The following is a 14,822-nucleotide window of genomic DNA, read 5'->3' as shown; positions in this document are numbered from 1 at the left end:
TAGCTAGTAGGAGGCTATAAGCCTGGTAAGTTTTTGCTTTTATTTAATAACTTGCTTTTTTCTAAACAGGTGATCTGCGTCCACGATGTCTCATCCATCTACCGAGTCCCCTTGTTGTTAGAGGAGCAAGGGGTTGTAGATTATTTTCTTCGAAGACTTGACCTTCCTATTGAGAGGCAGCCAAGAAAAATGCTGATGAAATGGAAAGAGATGGCTGACAGGTTTGCCTGCAATGAGGAGCTGGGAGCTCTAGCCTCCTTTACTTTTTTGTAGGGCTGGTGAAGCTGACTCTAGCCCTAGCACTTTTGCACTTCTGCCATCCACACATTAGAAGGGCCTTTGTAGTAAGACATGTTCAGAAAGAATCTTAACTATCATGTTGCTGTGGCACAGATGAGGAGATCCTGATAGGGCCAGGCCAGGTGCTGGGCCTGCAGGCACTGAGTTCGGGTTATGTCTTAACACGCTTGTCCCTTACCAAGATCAGTGCAAACAGGCATCCCGGTGGCAGCGGGTGAAGGTGCATACCCGAAGCCCACATGAATGGCTGACAGTGGCTGGAGCACTCCTGGGTACCACCCCAGAGATCTGAGCTGTGTTAGGGAATGTGTGTCTCACCCCACACCAGAAAGGGATCACATCAGGAAGGGGATGTGTTGCTGCCTACTCCACTACATTCTTTTAAGGCTCGGTGGTTCTGTCACATCCCTTCAGAGATCTTCACTTCGTGTCTTAGAGCAATGGGCAGGCCTTATCTTAGTTGTAAGATCAATATGACGGCCTAGAAGCATTTGGAGAGGGCGTACTCATTCCATTGCTCTGTGAGAATCATTTTTCATTTCAACATTTTCCCTTCAGTCTTTGTCTGCTTACATGTAGCTACCAGAATCGCACAGTTTTATCATCTTTTTTCATAAAACATTATAAGCATTTTGTTCTATTATTATATTCTACAATGAAAACTTTTAATGAGTGGGGACTTTTCTATTTTGTGAATGTCCCATAATTTGTTTGACACTTGCTTTCATCCCATTAATTCTTGTGAATTGTCTGTTTATGTCTGTTAATTTTTTTGGCCTTTGGTATGAAAAAAAGTTTTTGTAGGCAAATTTGTGTGAGGTACTGAAACTGTCTCTTTGTAAGTTTCCCAAAAAAAAAAAAAAAAAAAATCTTTCTTTACAAAGCCTGCCATGTTGATCTGAAAATTACTTCCTCTTTACTGGTCTCTACACAGAACTCAGATAATAGCCATTCCCGTTATATTCTTCCCAGATGTGTTTTTATGGGGGGTTTTGAGGCAGGGTCTCACTGTTGTCCAGGCTCTAGTGCAGTGGTACAGTCAGCTCACTGTAACCTCCAACTCCTGGGCTCAAGATCCCCTCGCCTCAGCCTTTCAAAGTGCTGGGATTATAGGATTATGGGCGTGAGCTCACTCCTGGCCAGACGTGTTTTTTTTTCTCTTAAAATAGCTATTTTGGTCTCATGATAGCGTGTACCTTCTGAGTAACTGGGTATTTCTTGACGTTTGTTTGATAGATATGATCGTTTGCTGGAGACCTGCTCTATTGCCCTTGTGGGCAAATACACGAAGTTCTCAGACTCCTATGCTTCTGTCATTAAGGCTCTGGAGCATTCTGCACTGGCCATCAACCACAAATTGGAAATCAAGGTAAGGAGGGTGGCACAGGTACAGCCGACAGATGAGCAGGAAGCAGTCTGTAGTCTCCTAGGTGCCGCCTCATAACTGCTTTCTGTTTTTGGAGCTCGGAATTACTTTTTAGGGATTAAAAAGATTTGTGGTTGCTTCCTGGTTTCGAGAAGACAGTAGAGCATTTTCAGGAATTAATGAAGGGGAGAGATGGCTAGAGGAGAGGGTGAGAGAGACTTGAGTTCTTGGCTCTGACTATCAGGTAACCAAATAAAATGCCCTGTGGAAATGGGGGCCGCTGGTGGACCACAGGCATGCTGCACAGTTGACAGCTGGAGGCTCTCGAAGACTTTGTTGGCATGTGGGCTGCCTTTCCTAACCTGTGCTCCTCACTTATTGCAGAGTGGGAATGACAGTATTGACCTCATAGAGCTGTGAGGTTTCTCTGGGATGCAGGGCGGGCACTCAGTAAATGGTAGTTACTGTGTTCTGGTCTGTGCCATGGCGGGCAGCAGCTGAGCTGGTGGAATGGTGGGGCATGGCCCTACTTATCTATGGGTGGCAGTAGAGTGTCATGGTTAAGAGCATGGATTCTGTGGCTGGGCGCGTTGGCTCATGCCTGTAATCCCAGCACTTTGGGAGGCCGAGGTGGGCAGATCACGAGGTGAGGAGATTGAGACTGTTCTGGCTAACACAGTGAAACCCCGTCTCTACTCAAAATATAAAACAGCCAGGCGTGGTGGCGTGTGCCTGTATTCCTAGCTACTCAGGGGACTGAGGCAGGAGAATTGCTTGAATCCAGGAGGTGGAGGTTGCAGTGAGCCGAGATTGCACCACTGCACTCCAGACTGGGTGACAGAGTGAGATTCCATCTCAAAAAAAAAAAAAAAAAAGCATGGATGCCTGAGCCAGGTGACCAGGACTAGATTCTAGCTCTGTCATCTACAAGCAGTGAGACCTAGACAACTTACTTAACCCTCTTTGTGCCTCAGTTTCCACGTCTTTAAAAAGGGATGGTGATGGTGCCTTCCTCCTAGGGTTGTTGTAAGAAGTTCATGAATACAAAGTGCTGAGATTTATGCCTGGCATATGGTAAGTGCTATGTCAGCTGTCTTTGAAAACCCTCCCTTCTGCCTGTCCTCTTTATTCCTTTTCTTCCCAGCCCATCAGCTGGAGCTTTTCAGGAGGAGATGAAGGTCAGAGGTAAAGTTGGGGCTCAGTGCTGAGGTTGTAAACCGGGCCCCATGTAGCTGCCCCCACATTAGGGTTTGCTTTCTACTTCCCAGGTGTTTCTCAGCGTGAGAATTTAGTTTGCTTTGTGCTGCTGGACAGGTTCCTGCAGAATGACCTGTTGTACATGTTTTAAGAATTTAAATCCCATTATACAGGCCTGACTTCTTTCTTGCTAGTTCTTTCCATCATTCATTTATTTTATTCACTTGGAGTTAGTCTGTGGCTGCCATGTGTTTGTTAGGTGGCAGAGGATGAGAGATGGATGAAAAGGCAACAGTCTCTGCCTTTAAGGAATATTGAGTCTCTTAGGTAGGAAGGAGCACATAGGAGAGGCTGAACCTGCCGTGGCAGACACATGAGGAAGGCAGACTTCCTCATGGAGGGACACCAGGTCGGGTTGGGTAGGATGGAGAAGGCTTGGAAGGGGCATTCCTATTAGAATAGATAGAGCACGTCCAAGGGCTTGGAGATGTGGAGCCGTTGGAAACACTGTGGATGGAAATTGTGAATTGGAGGCTGTCTGGAGATAGGCTGGTGTGAGGGCCTGCCCACAGTTCCATGAACTGGGCCAAATCTGGGTCTTACCCTGAGGTTCAGGGAACTAACTGCAGGGTTTAGGTAGGAGAGTGTAAAAAAATAGTGAACACCCTAATTTAAAAAGTGGGCACAAGATTTGAACAGACACTTCCAAAAAAAGGTGTAGGTGATATACACGAAAAGGTGCTCAGCACCTCTAGTTGTCAGGGAAATCCATGCACATGAAGTCACGATGAGATCGTGACGCATACCCACTAGAGCGGCTGAGTGTTAGAGAGGCTGTGGAGCTCTTACCTTGCTGCTGGGAGTGTAAAATGGCACCACCACACTAGAAAACAGTCTGTAGTTTCTTATCAAGGTAGACATGTGATCCAATAAGTCCATTCCCAGATACTCACTTGAGAGACTTGAAAATATGTCCACAAAAAAAGATTTTTATTCAAATGGACAAATTATTCGTAATAGCTGAAATCTCAAAACAACCTAAATATAGCCTGCCAATGGATAAATTTGTAATGGTTTATTTATATAGTAGAAAACGACTCAGCAATGAAAAGGAACAAACCAGGCTGAACACAGTGGCTCAAGCCCATAATCCCAACACTTTGGGAGGCTCTGCTGTGGGAGGATCGCCTAAGGCCTGTAGTTTGAGAGCAGCCTGGTCACCATAGCGAGACTTGCATCTCTGCAAAAAAAAAAAAAAAAAAATGTTAAAAAAGAAAAGGAACAAGCTACTGATAAACACAGCAACATGGATGTACTTCAAAAACACTAAGCAAAAGAAGCCAGATACAGAAGGTTATATACTATTTGGCTCCATTTATATGAGGTTCTGTAAGAGGCAAAATGAATCTGTGATGATAGAAATTAGATCTGAGGTTGTTTGGGGTAGGTGGTAGAGGGGAGACATTCTGGGAAGATGGTAACTTACATTTTGTTTTGTTTTTGTTTGAGACGGAGTCTCGCTCTGTCACCCAGGCTGGAGTGCAGTGGCATGATCCCAGTTCACTGCAACCTCTGCCTTCCGGGTTCAAGCAATTCTCCTGCCTCAGCTTCCTGGGTAGCTGGGACTACAGGTGTGCGCCACCACACCCAGCTATTTTTTTTTTTTTTTATTTTTAGTAGAGATGGGGTTTCACCATGTTTGCCAGGCTAGTCTCAAACTCCTGACCTCAAGTGATCCACCCACCTCGGCCTTCCAAAGTGCTGGGATTATAGGTGTGAGCCACCACACCTGGCTCATTCTATGTCTTGGTTGCGGTGGTGGTCACACCTTCATGTGTATGTTTGACAAAACTCTTCAAAGTATGCACTTAAAATGCTTGTATTTTATTGTATGTGAATTATGCTTCAATATGGTAGAAAGAAAAAGAAAAAACCCACAAAAGCTGGGCAGAAGATAGGCTGAGGAGAGTGTCATTGAACAGAAAGCCCTCTAGAGTCTGCTGCAGAGGCCAGATCCTGAACAGAGTAGAGTGCAGAGAGAGAGAGATTTGGGAATTTAATGATTTTGAAGGAAACTGTTGTGTTTTAAAATCTCATATTTAAAAAAATTTCAAGTTATTAAATGTATCAAGGTGATCACTTTAAAGCCAGAATTAAGGAAGACAGAACTTTGATAAAATGATAGTATTATTTAAAAATTAAGAAAGCACAGCTTCGAGTCACGAGCCTGCTTTTCTCCCCTGTCTGAACGCTGGCCAGTACATAGATTCTATGGACTTGGAGCCCATCACCTCGCAGGAAGACCCCGTGCGCTACCACGAAGCTTGGCAGAAGCTCTGTAGTGCTCAGTGAGTAGAGTTCACTGCCCTGGGTTTCCAGGGTTCTTTTCGTTTGTTTTAATGACAGAGTCCTCTGTTTTCATGTGCTAATAGTAGGTAATTGACTTGTTAAAATATTTTTTAATTATTGGAAAGACTACCTGCTGTCTGATTTAATCCTTTAAAAATGCAGTGTGTCAATATCATTGGATCTGAAAAGCTGTTTTGATTTTGATACTGTTTGCCATATGCATCTATTGATGAGGCTTATTTAACGATTTTTCATCCAGAACATTTGATGAGTACCCATCAGTAGAATCTCATAAATTGTTTTGGCAGCTGTTATTTATAATAGTAAAAACATTAGCAAGAGTTTCTGGTTCACCAGAACAGTTGAATATTACGGAGGTGTACACCTTCTTCTGAGTGTCTTGGTCAGTACGGCACACAGAGCTGATGAAGAAAGGCCCCCTTCTTAGGGGAGCATTTTAAGCCAAGAGGTAAAATAAATTGTTTATATTAATATATGTGTTTAAAATTATGGGCTGGGTGCAGTGGCTTATGTCTGTAATCCCAAAACTTTGGGAGGCCGAGGCAGGAGGATTGCTCGAGCCCAAGAGTTTAAGACCAGCCCAGGCAACATAGGGAGACCCTGTTTCTACAACAAAAACAACAAAACCAGCTGGGTGTGTTGGCACATGCCTGTGGTCCCAGCTCCTTGGGAGAGTGAAGCTCCAGTGAGCTGTGATCACACCACTGCACTCCAGCCTGGGTAACAGTGTGAGACCCTGTCTCAAGAAAAAATAATTGTGGACAACTGAGTACCAAAGATAGTGCAGGGGCAGTATTGCAGTTATGTGTACTATCTTTTTCCCTTGCAATAAGCATGTTCTTATGTTACAAGAAAAGTCCATAGTTTTGTATGCAGTTTCTAAGTTCATAGTATTTACATACAATCCATTGTCCTAATAGCACAATGTATGGGGTTAATTCATGGCTTCAGTGTCTTGGTAATGGCCCCTTAGGTGGTTATTGCAAGCTGGGCTGGTAGAAAAGGGGAGTTGCCTTTGTGGTTTGTTCTTTTGTGCAGTGGAGTGCTGGTTCCAGGAGGATTTGGTGTTCGAGGAACCGAAGGAAAAATCCAAGCAATTGCCTGGGCTCGAAATCAGAAAAAGCCTTTTTTGGGTAAGGAGCTCTGCAGTGCAGTCTTCACTTAGAGTAGGAGAGAGTGGGGAACGGTGCCACATGGGGGCCGATGAACAAAGTGGGGGGTTACTGAAACATGCTGTCTTTGTGGATAGGAGCCCCAGCAGAAGCCTTCATGTTTCTCTTTGGAGACAAATTCAGTCTTTTAAAATGGAAAGCTTATTTATGCTTATGAGCTTACATGTAGATGTTGTGGAATTTTGAGAGAATGAATTGTGAATTCCTGTCCATTTAATGAACCCAGCTGTTTGCAGCACACGTGATGTTGAGTTTTACATCCGCTCACTTGGCACAACAGCTGACTGTAATTGGACAAAATGATTTTGGATGCCTCCTGGTGCTGTACATTTTAGTAATTTTCAACTTGAACAACTGTAAATAAAAACTTAGAGAGGGTAAGAAAACTTGAATTTTAAAGTACTGAGGCTAGGCACGGTGGTTCACACCTGTAAACCCAACCCTTGTGGAGGCTGAGGCAGGAGGATTGCTGGATCTCAGAAATTCGAGGCTGTAGTGAGCCAAGATTGCTCCACTGCACTCCAGACTGGGCAACAGCAAGACCCTGTCTGGGAAAAAAAAAGTACTGAATAGAATATCACTTACTTCTAAAATCAGATGACTTTGCAAATCTAGAATTTTTATCTACTTTACATGCAGTTTTTGAAATCTAATACAAGTAAAGTGTAACAGCAGAGGGTACTTGTTCATAGCAGAAAGTTATGAGTTTGCGATTATACTTCTCCGAATAAAGGACACAAAGGCCATTGCAGAGACTGCTGGGAAAAGTAGGAGCTGCCTTTTCAATGGAGCTTTGTTTGTTTTCCCCCCGACTGGAAGGTGTGTGCTTAGGAATGCAGTTGGCAGTAGTTGAATTCTCAAGAAACGTGCTGGGATGGCGAGGTAAGTGTGCATCAAGACACTCATTCAATTCCCACTTGTGTATTTCTGGAGGATATGAGGCCTGTTGCTGCCTGGGTGATGAGGAACTTTGGAGAAGGGCAGGCCTGGGTTCCCAGCACCTCATGGTGTGCTGTAAGGGAGCTGCTTTGCCTCTTGAGGAACAGCATGGTTCCTCCACGCAGGAAAGAGGGAGCACAGCCAGACTCCCTACTTTGCCTTCTGCCCCTGTGTTCATATTCTTGAGATTCTGTCACTTTGATCACGGTGGCCGCCATCCTGAAGCTGGTGCCTGGTGAGAAGTCGTCGTCCTAAGTGAGGCTTGGGCAGTTATTATGAGAACTTGGGCTCTGGAGCTATTGAACCTGGGCTCAGATTCCAACCTTACCACTTGTGGATGATTTTAAGCAAATTACTTAGCCTTTATGGGTCTCTGTTTTTTCTGTAAAATGGGAGTAATGATGGTACGCACATCACATGATTAAGGGAGATAATGTATGTAAATAGTCTCTAGCAGTGCCTGGAAAATATGGAAATGCTCAGATAATATCAGCTCTTCGCCTAGATGTGTATTACTACGTGACAGACCTCCCTAAAACTCAGTGGCTCCCAACAGCAGTGACTTCTCAACTCAGTATTCTATGGTTTGGCTCAGTGCATGGGTTTTGGCTGCACGTGGTGTAGTATCTGAGATCGTACACTCCTGCCTTCCTTTCAGCTGTGAGCTCAGCCCAGCAGGGATGTCAGGATGCTCTCTCCACCTAGTGGCTCATCATTCATTAATCCAGCCCAAGCTTCCTCACACAGGGCGGGCAGCTGGCTTCCAAAATGACAGACCTACTGTGCAGGCACTTACCAGGCCTGCTGATACCACGTTGGCCAAAACAAGTCATGTGGCCAAGCCCCGACTCAGGGGGCAGGGGAACACACATGAGTGTGAAGACTGAGCATGCTGCATTGGGGCCACCCATGGACTAGTCCATCACAGCCCATTTATTCTCTGTAACCCACCCGACAAATACTAGATTTTCAGAAAGACCTTGTAAATTCTGTGGAAAATAAACAAAGTAACCTGAAGGAATGTAAAAGCAGTTTGACTTTATAAAGTACAAGTGACTCTGGTGGCCAGCATATGGTTTAGGGCTGGGTTTCATTCACCCTTTCCCTGAGAGGCTGCTTCACAGTGACCTGGGGGTGTGGCCCAGTTTGGTAGATGGCATGCCCTTGAGTGCTGGCTTCTGAGTCCTAGGAGGCACTGTCTTACCACCCGCCACCCCAGAGCTGCCTTTCTGGGCTCCCTGGATCCTTCACAGCCGAAGACCTCTGCCTCTCACTTAGGTTCCCAAATGGGTAAGTGCCTTGGTGATGAGCTTACACTTCAGTTGAGACTGGACCCTGGCCAGGAGAACAGTGCCCAGCATTCACATAGTAAAAGGAACTTGGTCCTTTGCCTTTTGGTCTTTAGTGGTTTTGCTTTGGTTAGATGGTAAGTTCAATGAAGAACAGAAAGGTTGAGTTGAAATCAGGTCATTTCTGACTGAGCTATTGAGTGAAACAGTTGAGTTGGGCATTGTATTAGCTGCTAAAGATGAAAGAAGTATTAGAAGAAATAGTACTTGTTCATCTTGGAGAGACAGAGTCTGAAACATTAAGACAATATAAAAACTTGGCCAGGCATAGTGGCTCAGGCCTGTAATCCCAGCACTTTGGGAGGCTGAGATGAGTTGATCACTTGAGGCCAGGAGTTCGAGACCAGCCTGGCCAACATGGAGAAACCCCATCTCTACTAAAAATACAAAAATAAACCAGGTGTGGTGGTGTGCGCCTGTAGTCCCAGCTACTTGGGAGGCCAAGACATGAGAATCACTTGAATTCCGGAGGTGTAGGTTGCAGTGAGCCAAGATTGTGCCACTGTACTCCATCCTGGGTGACATAACGAGACTCTGTCTTAAAACACAAGCAAACAATATAAGAACTGTCACAGGCTGGGTGCGGTGGCTCATGCCTGTAATCCCAGCACTTTGGGAGGCCAAGGCAGGCAGATCACCTGAGGTTGGGAGTTCGAGACCAGCCTGACCAACACGGAGAAACCCCGTCTCTATTAAAAATACAAAATTAACTGAGCATGGTGGCGCATGCCTATAATCCCAGCTACTCGGGACGCCGAGACAAGAGAATTGCTTGAACCCGGGAGGCAGAGGTTTCAGTAAGCTGAGATCACACCATTGCACTCCAGCCTGGGCAACAAGTGTGAAATTCTGTCTCAAAAAAAAAAAAAAAAAAACTGACATAAAGATGCAGTATCTAATTAAAAATTACTAGGTTATGCCATTAGTTTTAATTTCCCCATTTTGTACTGATTGACTTTCCAGAAAGAGTTATACTTAATGGAAAAAAAAACAACTGTGTGTGGGCTGAGCATTTTATGTATTAAAAATGCTATTTATTGCCGGTCTGGTGGCTTGCACCTGTAATCCCAGTATTTTGGGAGGCCAACACAGGAGGATTGCTTCAGCCCAGCTGTTTGAGACTAGCCTGGGCAATATAGCCTTTGTCTCTCTAAAACACGAAAAAACATTAGCTGGATGTGGTAGTGTGCCCCTGTAGTTTGACCTTCTTGGGAGGCTGAGGCCGGCGGATTGCATGAACCTGGGAGTTCAAGGCTGCAGTGAGCTCTGATGGCACCACTGCCCTCCAGCCTGGACAACAGTGAGATCTCGTACGGGGATGAGGTCAGGGGGATGCTATCTTCAGTATTTATTATAATCAATGATCTTAAACTGAGGAGGGAAGTTGTGTTTAGAGCTTAGCAATGAAACTATTAATCACTTTTGTTTGTAACTGTTTTCATAAGTATTTTGGTATTTCAGATGCCAATTCTACAGAGTTTGACCCTACGACCAGTCATCCCGTGGTGAGTCAAGTGTTTGAACCTCCACAGGGCTTAGAAGGGTGTGGAGGGGGCGTTTATGAACGTGATTGATGATTAGAGACAGGATGTGAGACCGCTTGAGTCCATCCCAAAGAACCCTGAGATAGGAAAAAGTTTTCGTTTTCATTACGTAATTCCCCCCTAATCTTTCCAATTGACCACAGCAAGTTTTTAAGACAGATACCAGCCCAGGAAACTGGAGGGGATTCCTGATTAAAATTATTCTCCATCCCTCCTCCCCTCAACTCCTAGAACACGGTGTAGATACTAATATGAGAGCCTGCATGTGTGCTTACTGTGTGCTAACTGCTGCTCTCACTGCTTTCATCTGTCTATTACATATTAATTCATGGGATCCCCAGCCACAGTCCTGGGAGAACTGCTGGGATGGAGCACTGGTTGGCTTAACCGTATCCAAAGCTCTTCCGGGCTGGCGTACCTTGCGTTGGATTTCATGCCGAAGGCCTATGGCATTCTCAGCCCGCTGTACTGTTACTCACATGGAGGAGGGATGATGCCTTTATTCACCTTTGAATTCTCAGACCAGGGTGACAGGGATGTAAAGGAAAGGGCACTTATTTACGTTTTTCAGCATTCAGCAAATGTGGATGCGTACTATGTGCTGGGACTGCCCTTGTCACCGAGGACACTGTGCTAAATGGACACTGTGCTAAATGAGATGGACAAGGTTCTTGATCTCACGGCACTTAGATAGCATCACTGTGTGTTTGTTGACCTGAAATTGAACTTTGCAGATACTAAGGCCTCAAGAGTGGACCAGCAGATATTTTGCAGCATGGGGCTTTGGGGTCGGGAAGAGCAGGGCACAGAGAGCCTGGAGGTCAGAAGGTGCCTGGGAACGCTGGGCTGAGAGGTGGACTGGGCCATCAGTGTATGGCCCACCCGGTCCTCAGATGCTTGCTAAGCTGCAGGGTGCTAACTCTGCATCACTTGCCTTTGAGCAGTCATCGGGCTAGCTGGGATGATGACAGACATGACACATCCAGTCTGTGTCTGTGCTACTGTATCAGTCTTTCTGAGGATGTGATGTTTACCGTCCACAGTGCTGGGGCGGGACTAGCCCGAGGAGGGGCTGCTGTGGTCCTGTCTGCAGATCAGGAGGACAGGCTGAAGGACAGAGCCTCCATCCAACCGAGGTTACAAATGCCAACTGGGAGGCATTTTCTCCTGTGACAAAACGTCTCATAAGGAAAGCCTGGAGAATTAGAGCCTACTCACAAGCCTTTGCCACCCACTCAGCCAGGGAGGTTTCTCTCTAGCGGAAGCAGAGTTCTGTAGTTGGTGTCTGTTTTCTGAACATCTCCAGGTCGTAGACATGCCAGAACACAACCCAGGGCAGATGGGCGGAACCATGAGGCTGGGCAAGAGGAGAACCCTGTTCCAGACCAAGAACTCAGTCATGAGTAAGAGCTGCCTCGCACTGGCCCAGCCTTTGGCTCTGCGCGCCCAGGACTTGTCTTAGGGTGGTGCCGTGGCTTCGAGGAGCAGGCTGGCTTTTTTTTGTTTCGTTCTTGCTTTTGAAGTTCTTTCTTTCCTCTCTTATTCATACCCTTTTAGGATGCACTGTAATAGCCATAGAAGCAGTGTGGGTCTTAGAAACGCCACTGGCAGTGCAGTCAGACTCCTAGGCATGGGCGCCTCAACACAGTGAGGCAGTGAGGTTACATTCATCCTTAATTGGTTACTTTCCTGTTAAGACCAGCCATATAAATTGCTGATGTTTGGCAATTTTTGTCTCACAAAAATGGCAATTTCATATGATTCAGCCTAAGTAGATTCTGTTCTAATAATGCCGTTTCATGCATCCTGATTTGCTTTCCAAGGCAGTTTTCTAGCAGCAGAGTGCCCATGCTTTGCACTCACGTGCTTGAAGGTGGTGGTGAGAGTCTTGTTTCTGTTATGGCTTTCTTTAGTGTTGTCAGAAAGAGTCAGAAGCCCAAGAATTAGTGTAAACTGTGCTGTTAAGAGCAGGTGACCTTAGCAGATTCATAGAAATAGCCCTCAAAAGACTTGGCTGTGTAGATGCTGAAAAGTAAAGTGGGAAGGAGGATGTCTTTGTGAATGCATCATCCTGTGAGATAAAGTTCTCTACATGCAGCCCGTTTATTTTGCCAGGGAAACTCTATGGAGACGCAGACTACCTGGAAGAGAGGCACCGGCACCGATTTGAGGTGAGGATTCCAGCTTGCTCCTGGTACTCTGGAAAGACTGTGAGCTGAGAGACCAGCAGAATTATTGTTCATGCCTCAACAGGTGAATCCAGTCTGGAAAAAGTGTTTGGAAGAACAAGGCTTGAAGTTTGTTGGCCAAGATGTCGAAGGAGAGAGAATGGAAATTGTGGAGTTAGAAGGTGATTATTCGGGCAGTTTTATTTAATGGAAAACTTAGTAATCTTGGCATATGGGAAAATACAAAAATGTTATCTTGTTGCTCCTGACCTAACAGAATTAGGAAGCAGCACTGTCTCATGAGGGAAGGGGTCTTGATAAACATGGGGTCTGGACCCTGGAAAGTTCTTTCTGGTACATGGCCTTACTCAGGGAACCATTTAACTTCTGGCCGCAGTTTCTCCTTCTCCAAAATGCTTGGAGTTGGTACTAAAGCTGCTTTAGCCCTCTCCTGAACCGCAAGACCTCAGTCTACAGAAGTCCCGGGAGCCAGGGTCTGGGATGGGACTCTGGACAGGAGGCCTTCAGCCAGGAGGGGACAGCACAAGCAGTGCTGGAGAAAGGGTGTCAGATCACTCATGCTTTGAGGTTACCTTTACCTAGATTGAAATGAGAAAGTCATTTTCAGATTATTTTAGGGCCTATGGAAACAGGAAACATTTAAGCAGATTTTGTTCTTTTGCACTTTGTGCATAACCTTCACAATGAAGCTGTTTCTTTTGAGTCTGTTTCAGATCATCCCTTTTTTGTTGGTGTTCAGTACCACCCTGAGTTCCTGTCCAGACCTATCAAGCCCTCCCCACCATACTTTGGCCTCCTCCTGGCCTCTGTGGGGCGGCTCTCGCATTACCTCCAGAAAGGCTGCAGGCTCTCACCCAGGTAGGTGCACTCTTTGCTTCAGTAATCCATTCGTCTTCTCTAGTCCTTTAGGTGGTCGCTGATTCATTACAGCAAAATGTCACAGTCAGTCATAAAAAAGAAAGCCACAGGCGCCTGGTGTGAAAGTTTCCTCTCCTTTTCCGGAGCTTTCTCACGGTGCTTCCCTGGCGTGTTGGCCAGGTCCCCTTTCTGCAGCATCTGAGCTCTGGTGGTACTGACCAGATCACACTTGGCGTAGGACCCTCTGGTCCATGTTAAGGGGAACTAGTTTTTCCCGGGAAGTAAGCCACAACCCGGGGAGGTGTATGTCCCATTGCCACCTTTATCCAGAACCAGTACTCAGAGTTGGTGGTAGGGTGTGTGACTGAATGTATATCTTTTGTAGCTAGAAGAAGGAAATCCTTCTGTAGTTTCATACTAAATATGTAGCAAACAGTCTTTCTAATTCCTGCCATGTGCAGACAAGTGTCCCTGTAGGAACTGTGGCTGTAAAAACAGGGACATAAAGTGAGTTTTTGGTGGGAGATGATGCATCTGAATTCTACAGGGACACCTACAGTGACAGAAGTGGAAGCAGCTCCCCTGACTCTGAAATCACCGAACTGAAGTTTCCATCAATAAATCATGACTGATCTTGTAGTGTAAGTGCTATTTTAAAGTTTTAGTTTTTTTAAAAAAATGGTGATGGCACATTGTGATTGCAAGAATATCGTGGAAGTTTAGGGCTGAAAATTTTTATCTGTCAGGAATGATAGTGGTGAGGTCTTGAATATAATCCATAGGTTGAGAGAGAAAAGAAAGAAAGGAGTGAGGTCAGTGCGGGTATCAAATGGGCAGTCCTTCCTTCACATTGCCGTGCACCTCCCAGTCCTGCCCTGGGGCTGACAGCTTGGGGAGCACGGTCACTGGGCAGTTGTCTCAATACTGATTACTACATTCTGGTGCCAGTCTGACCAGTTCTGGGGCCGGGGGTGGGGAGGGTCTGAATTCTTAGGCCCTATTGTTTGACGTAGCTAAAAATTTGGAGATCTTGAAGGAAGAGACAGATATGACAGTGTGGCACTTGTCATTTCTGCAGAGCCTCAGGTTTTCATCAGGAAGTACTTTAAAACTGACACTGCTTAGAGAACAGTTTTTTGTTGATTGCTGCTGCTTCTGGAATTCCTTCAAAGTCGGAACAATTGCCAAACAGACGTCAAATGTTTGCCTATTAAGTGACAAGACTTGTAGGTTCATAAAGTGCAGTAACTGTGGGCACTGCCACGAAACGTAAATGTCCTCTAGGATAACTGTGTGGACCGTGTTGGCAGAAGTACGCGTTCTGCTGGTGAAGTATCAAATGAGGAAGTGTCAGTTGGGAATCTGGGGTCTGGAAGGAGAACCAGGGGTATGGGTGTGGCCCCACCGCTCCTGCCCTAAGGCCTGGGCAGGGGGACCTCCCTGAATCCTGCACACAGTGTGTTCATCACCAGTGGGTCTCTGGTGCTGGGTCTGTGCCGGTCTGATCTGCTGATCACAGCTGTTTCCCTCCTGCCTTG

General features: G+C 45.8%; 1 protein-coding gene across 2 annotated transcripts in view; it reads left to right on the top strand.

The window, feature by feature from the left end:
• Nucleotides 1-14,822, top strand: part of LOC105494824 (CTP synthase 1) — a 32,703-nt gene that overhangs the window by 16,463 nt on the left and 1,418 nt on the right. For both annotated transcript variants that reach the window (XM_011763690.2, XM_011763691.3), the window contains exons 8-18: nucleotides 70-221; nucleotides 1,537-1,669; nucleotides 5,123-5,211; nucleotides 6,272-6,366; nucleotides 7,225-7,287; nucleotides 10,155-10,198; nucleotides 11,544-11,640; nucleotides 12,353-12,408; nucleotides 12,491-12,587; nucleotides 13,140-13,284; nucleotides 13,832-13,925. In XM_011763690.2, the coding sequence (XP_011761992.1) occupies nucleotides 70-221; nucleotides 1,537-1,669; nucleotides 5,123-5,211; nucleotides 6,272-6,366; nucleotides 7,225-7,287; nucleotides 10,155-10,198; nucleotides 11,544-11,640; nucleotides 12,353-12,408; nucleotides 12,491-12,587; nucleotides 13,140-13,284; nucleotides 13,832-13,916 (1,056 nt within the window). In that variant the 3' untranslated portion in view covers nucleotides 13,917-13,925. The remainder of the gene's footprint in view (nucleotides 1-69; nucleotides 222-1,536; nucleotides 1,670-5,122; nucleotides 5,212-6,271; nucleotides 6,367-7,224; nucleotides 7,288-10,154; nucleotides 10,199-11,543; nucleotides 11,641-12,352; nucleotides 12,409-12,490; nucleotides 12,588-13,139; nucleotides 13,285-13,831; nucleotides 13,926-14,822) is intronic.

The sequence above is a fragment of the Macaca nemestrina genome, chromosome 1, assembly GCF_043159975.1.
Source record: "Macaca nemestrina isolate mMacNem1 chromosome 1, mMacNem.hap1, whole genome shotgun sequence".
NCBI lineage: Eukaryota > Metazoa > Chordata > Mammalia > Primates > Cercopithecidae > Macaca > Macaca nemestrina.
This window is presented reverse-complemented; position numbering and strand designations above follow the sequence as displayed.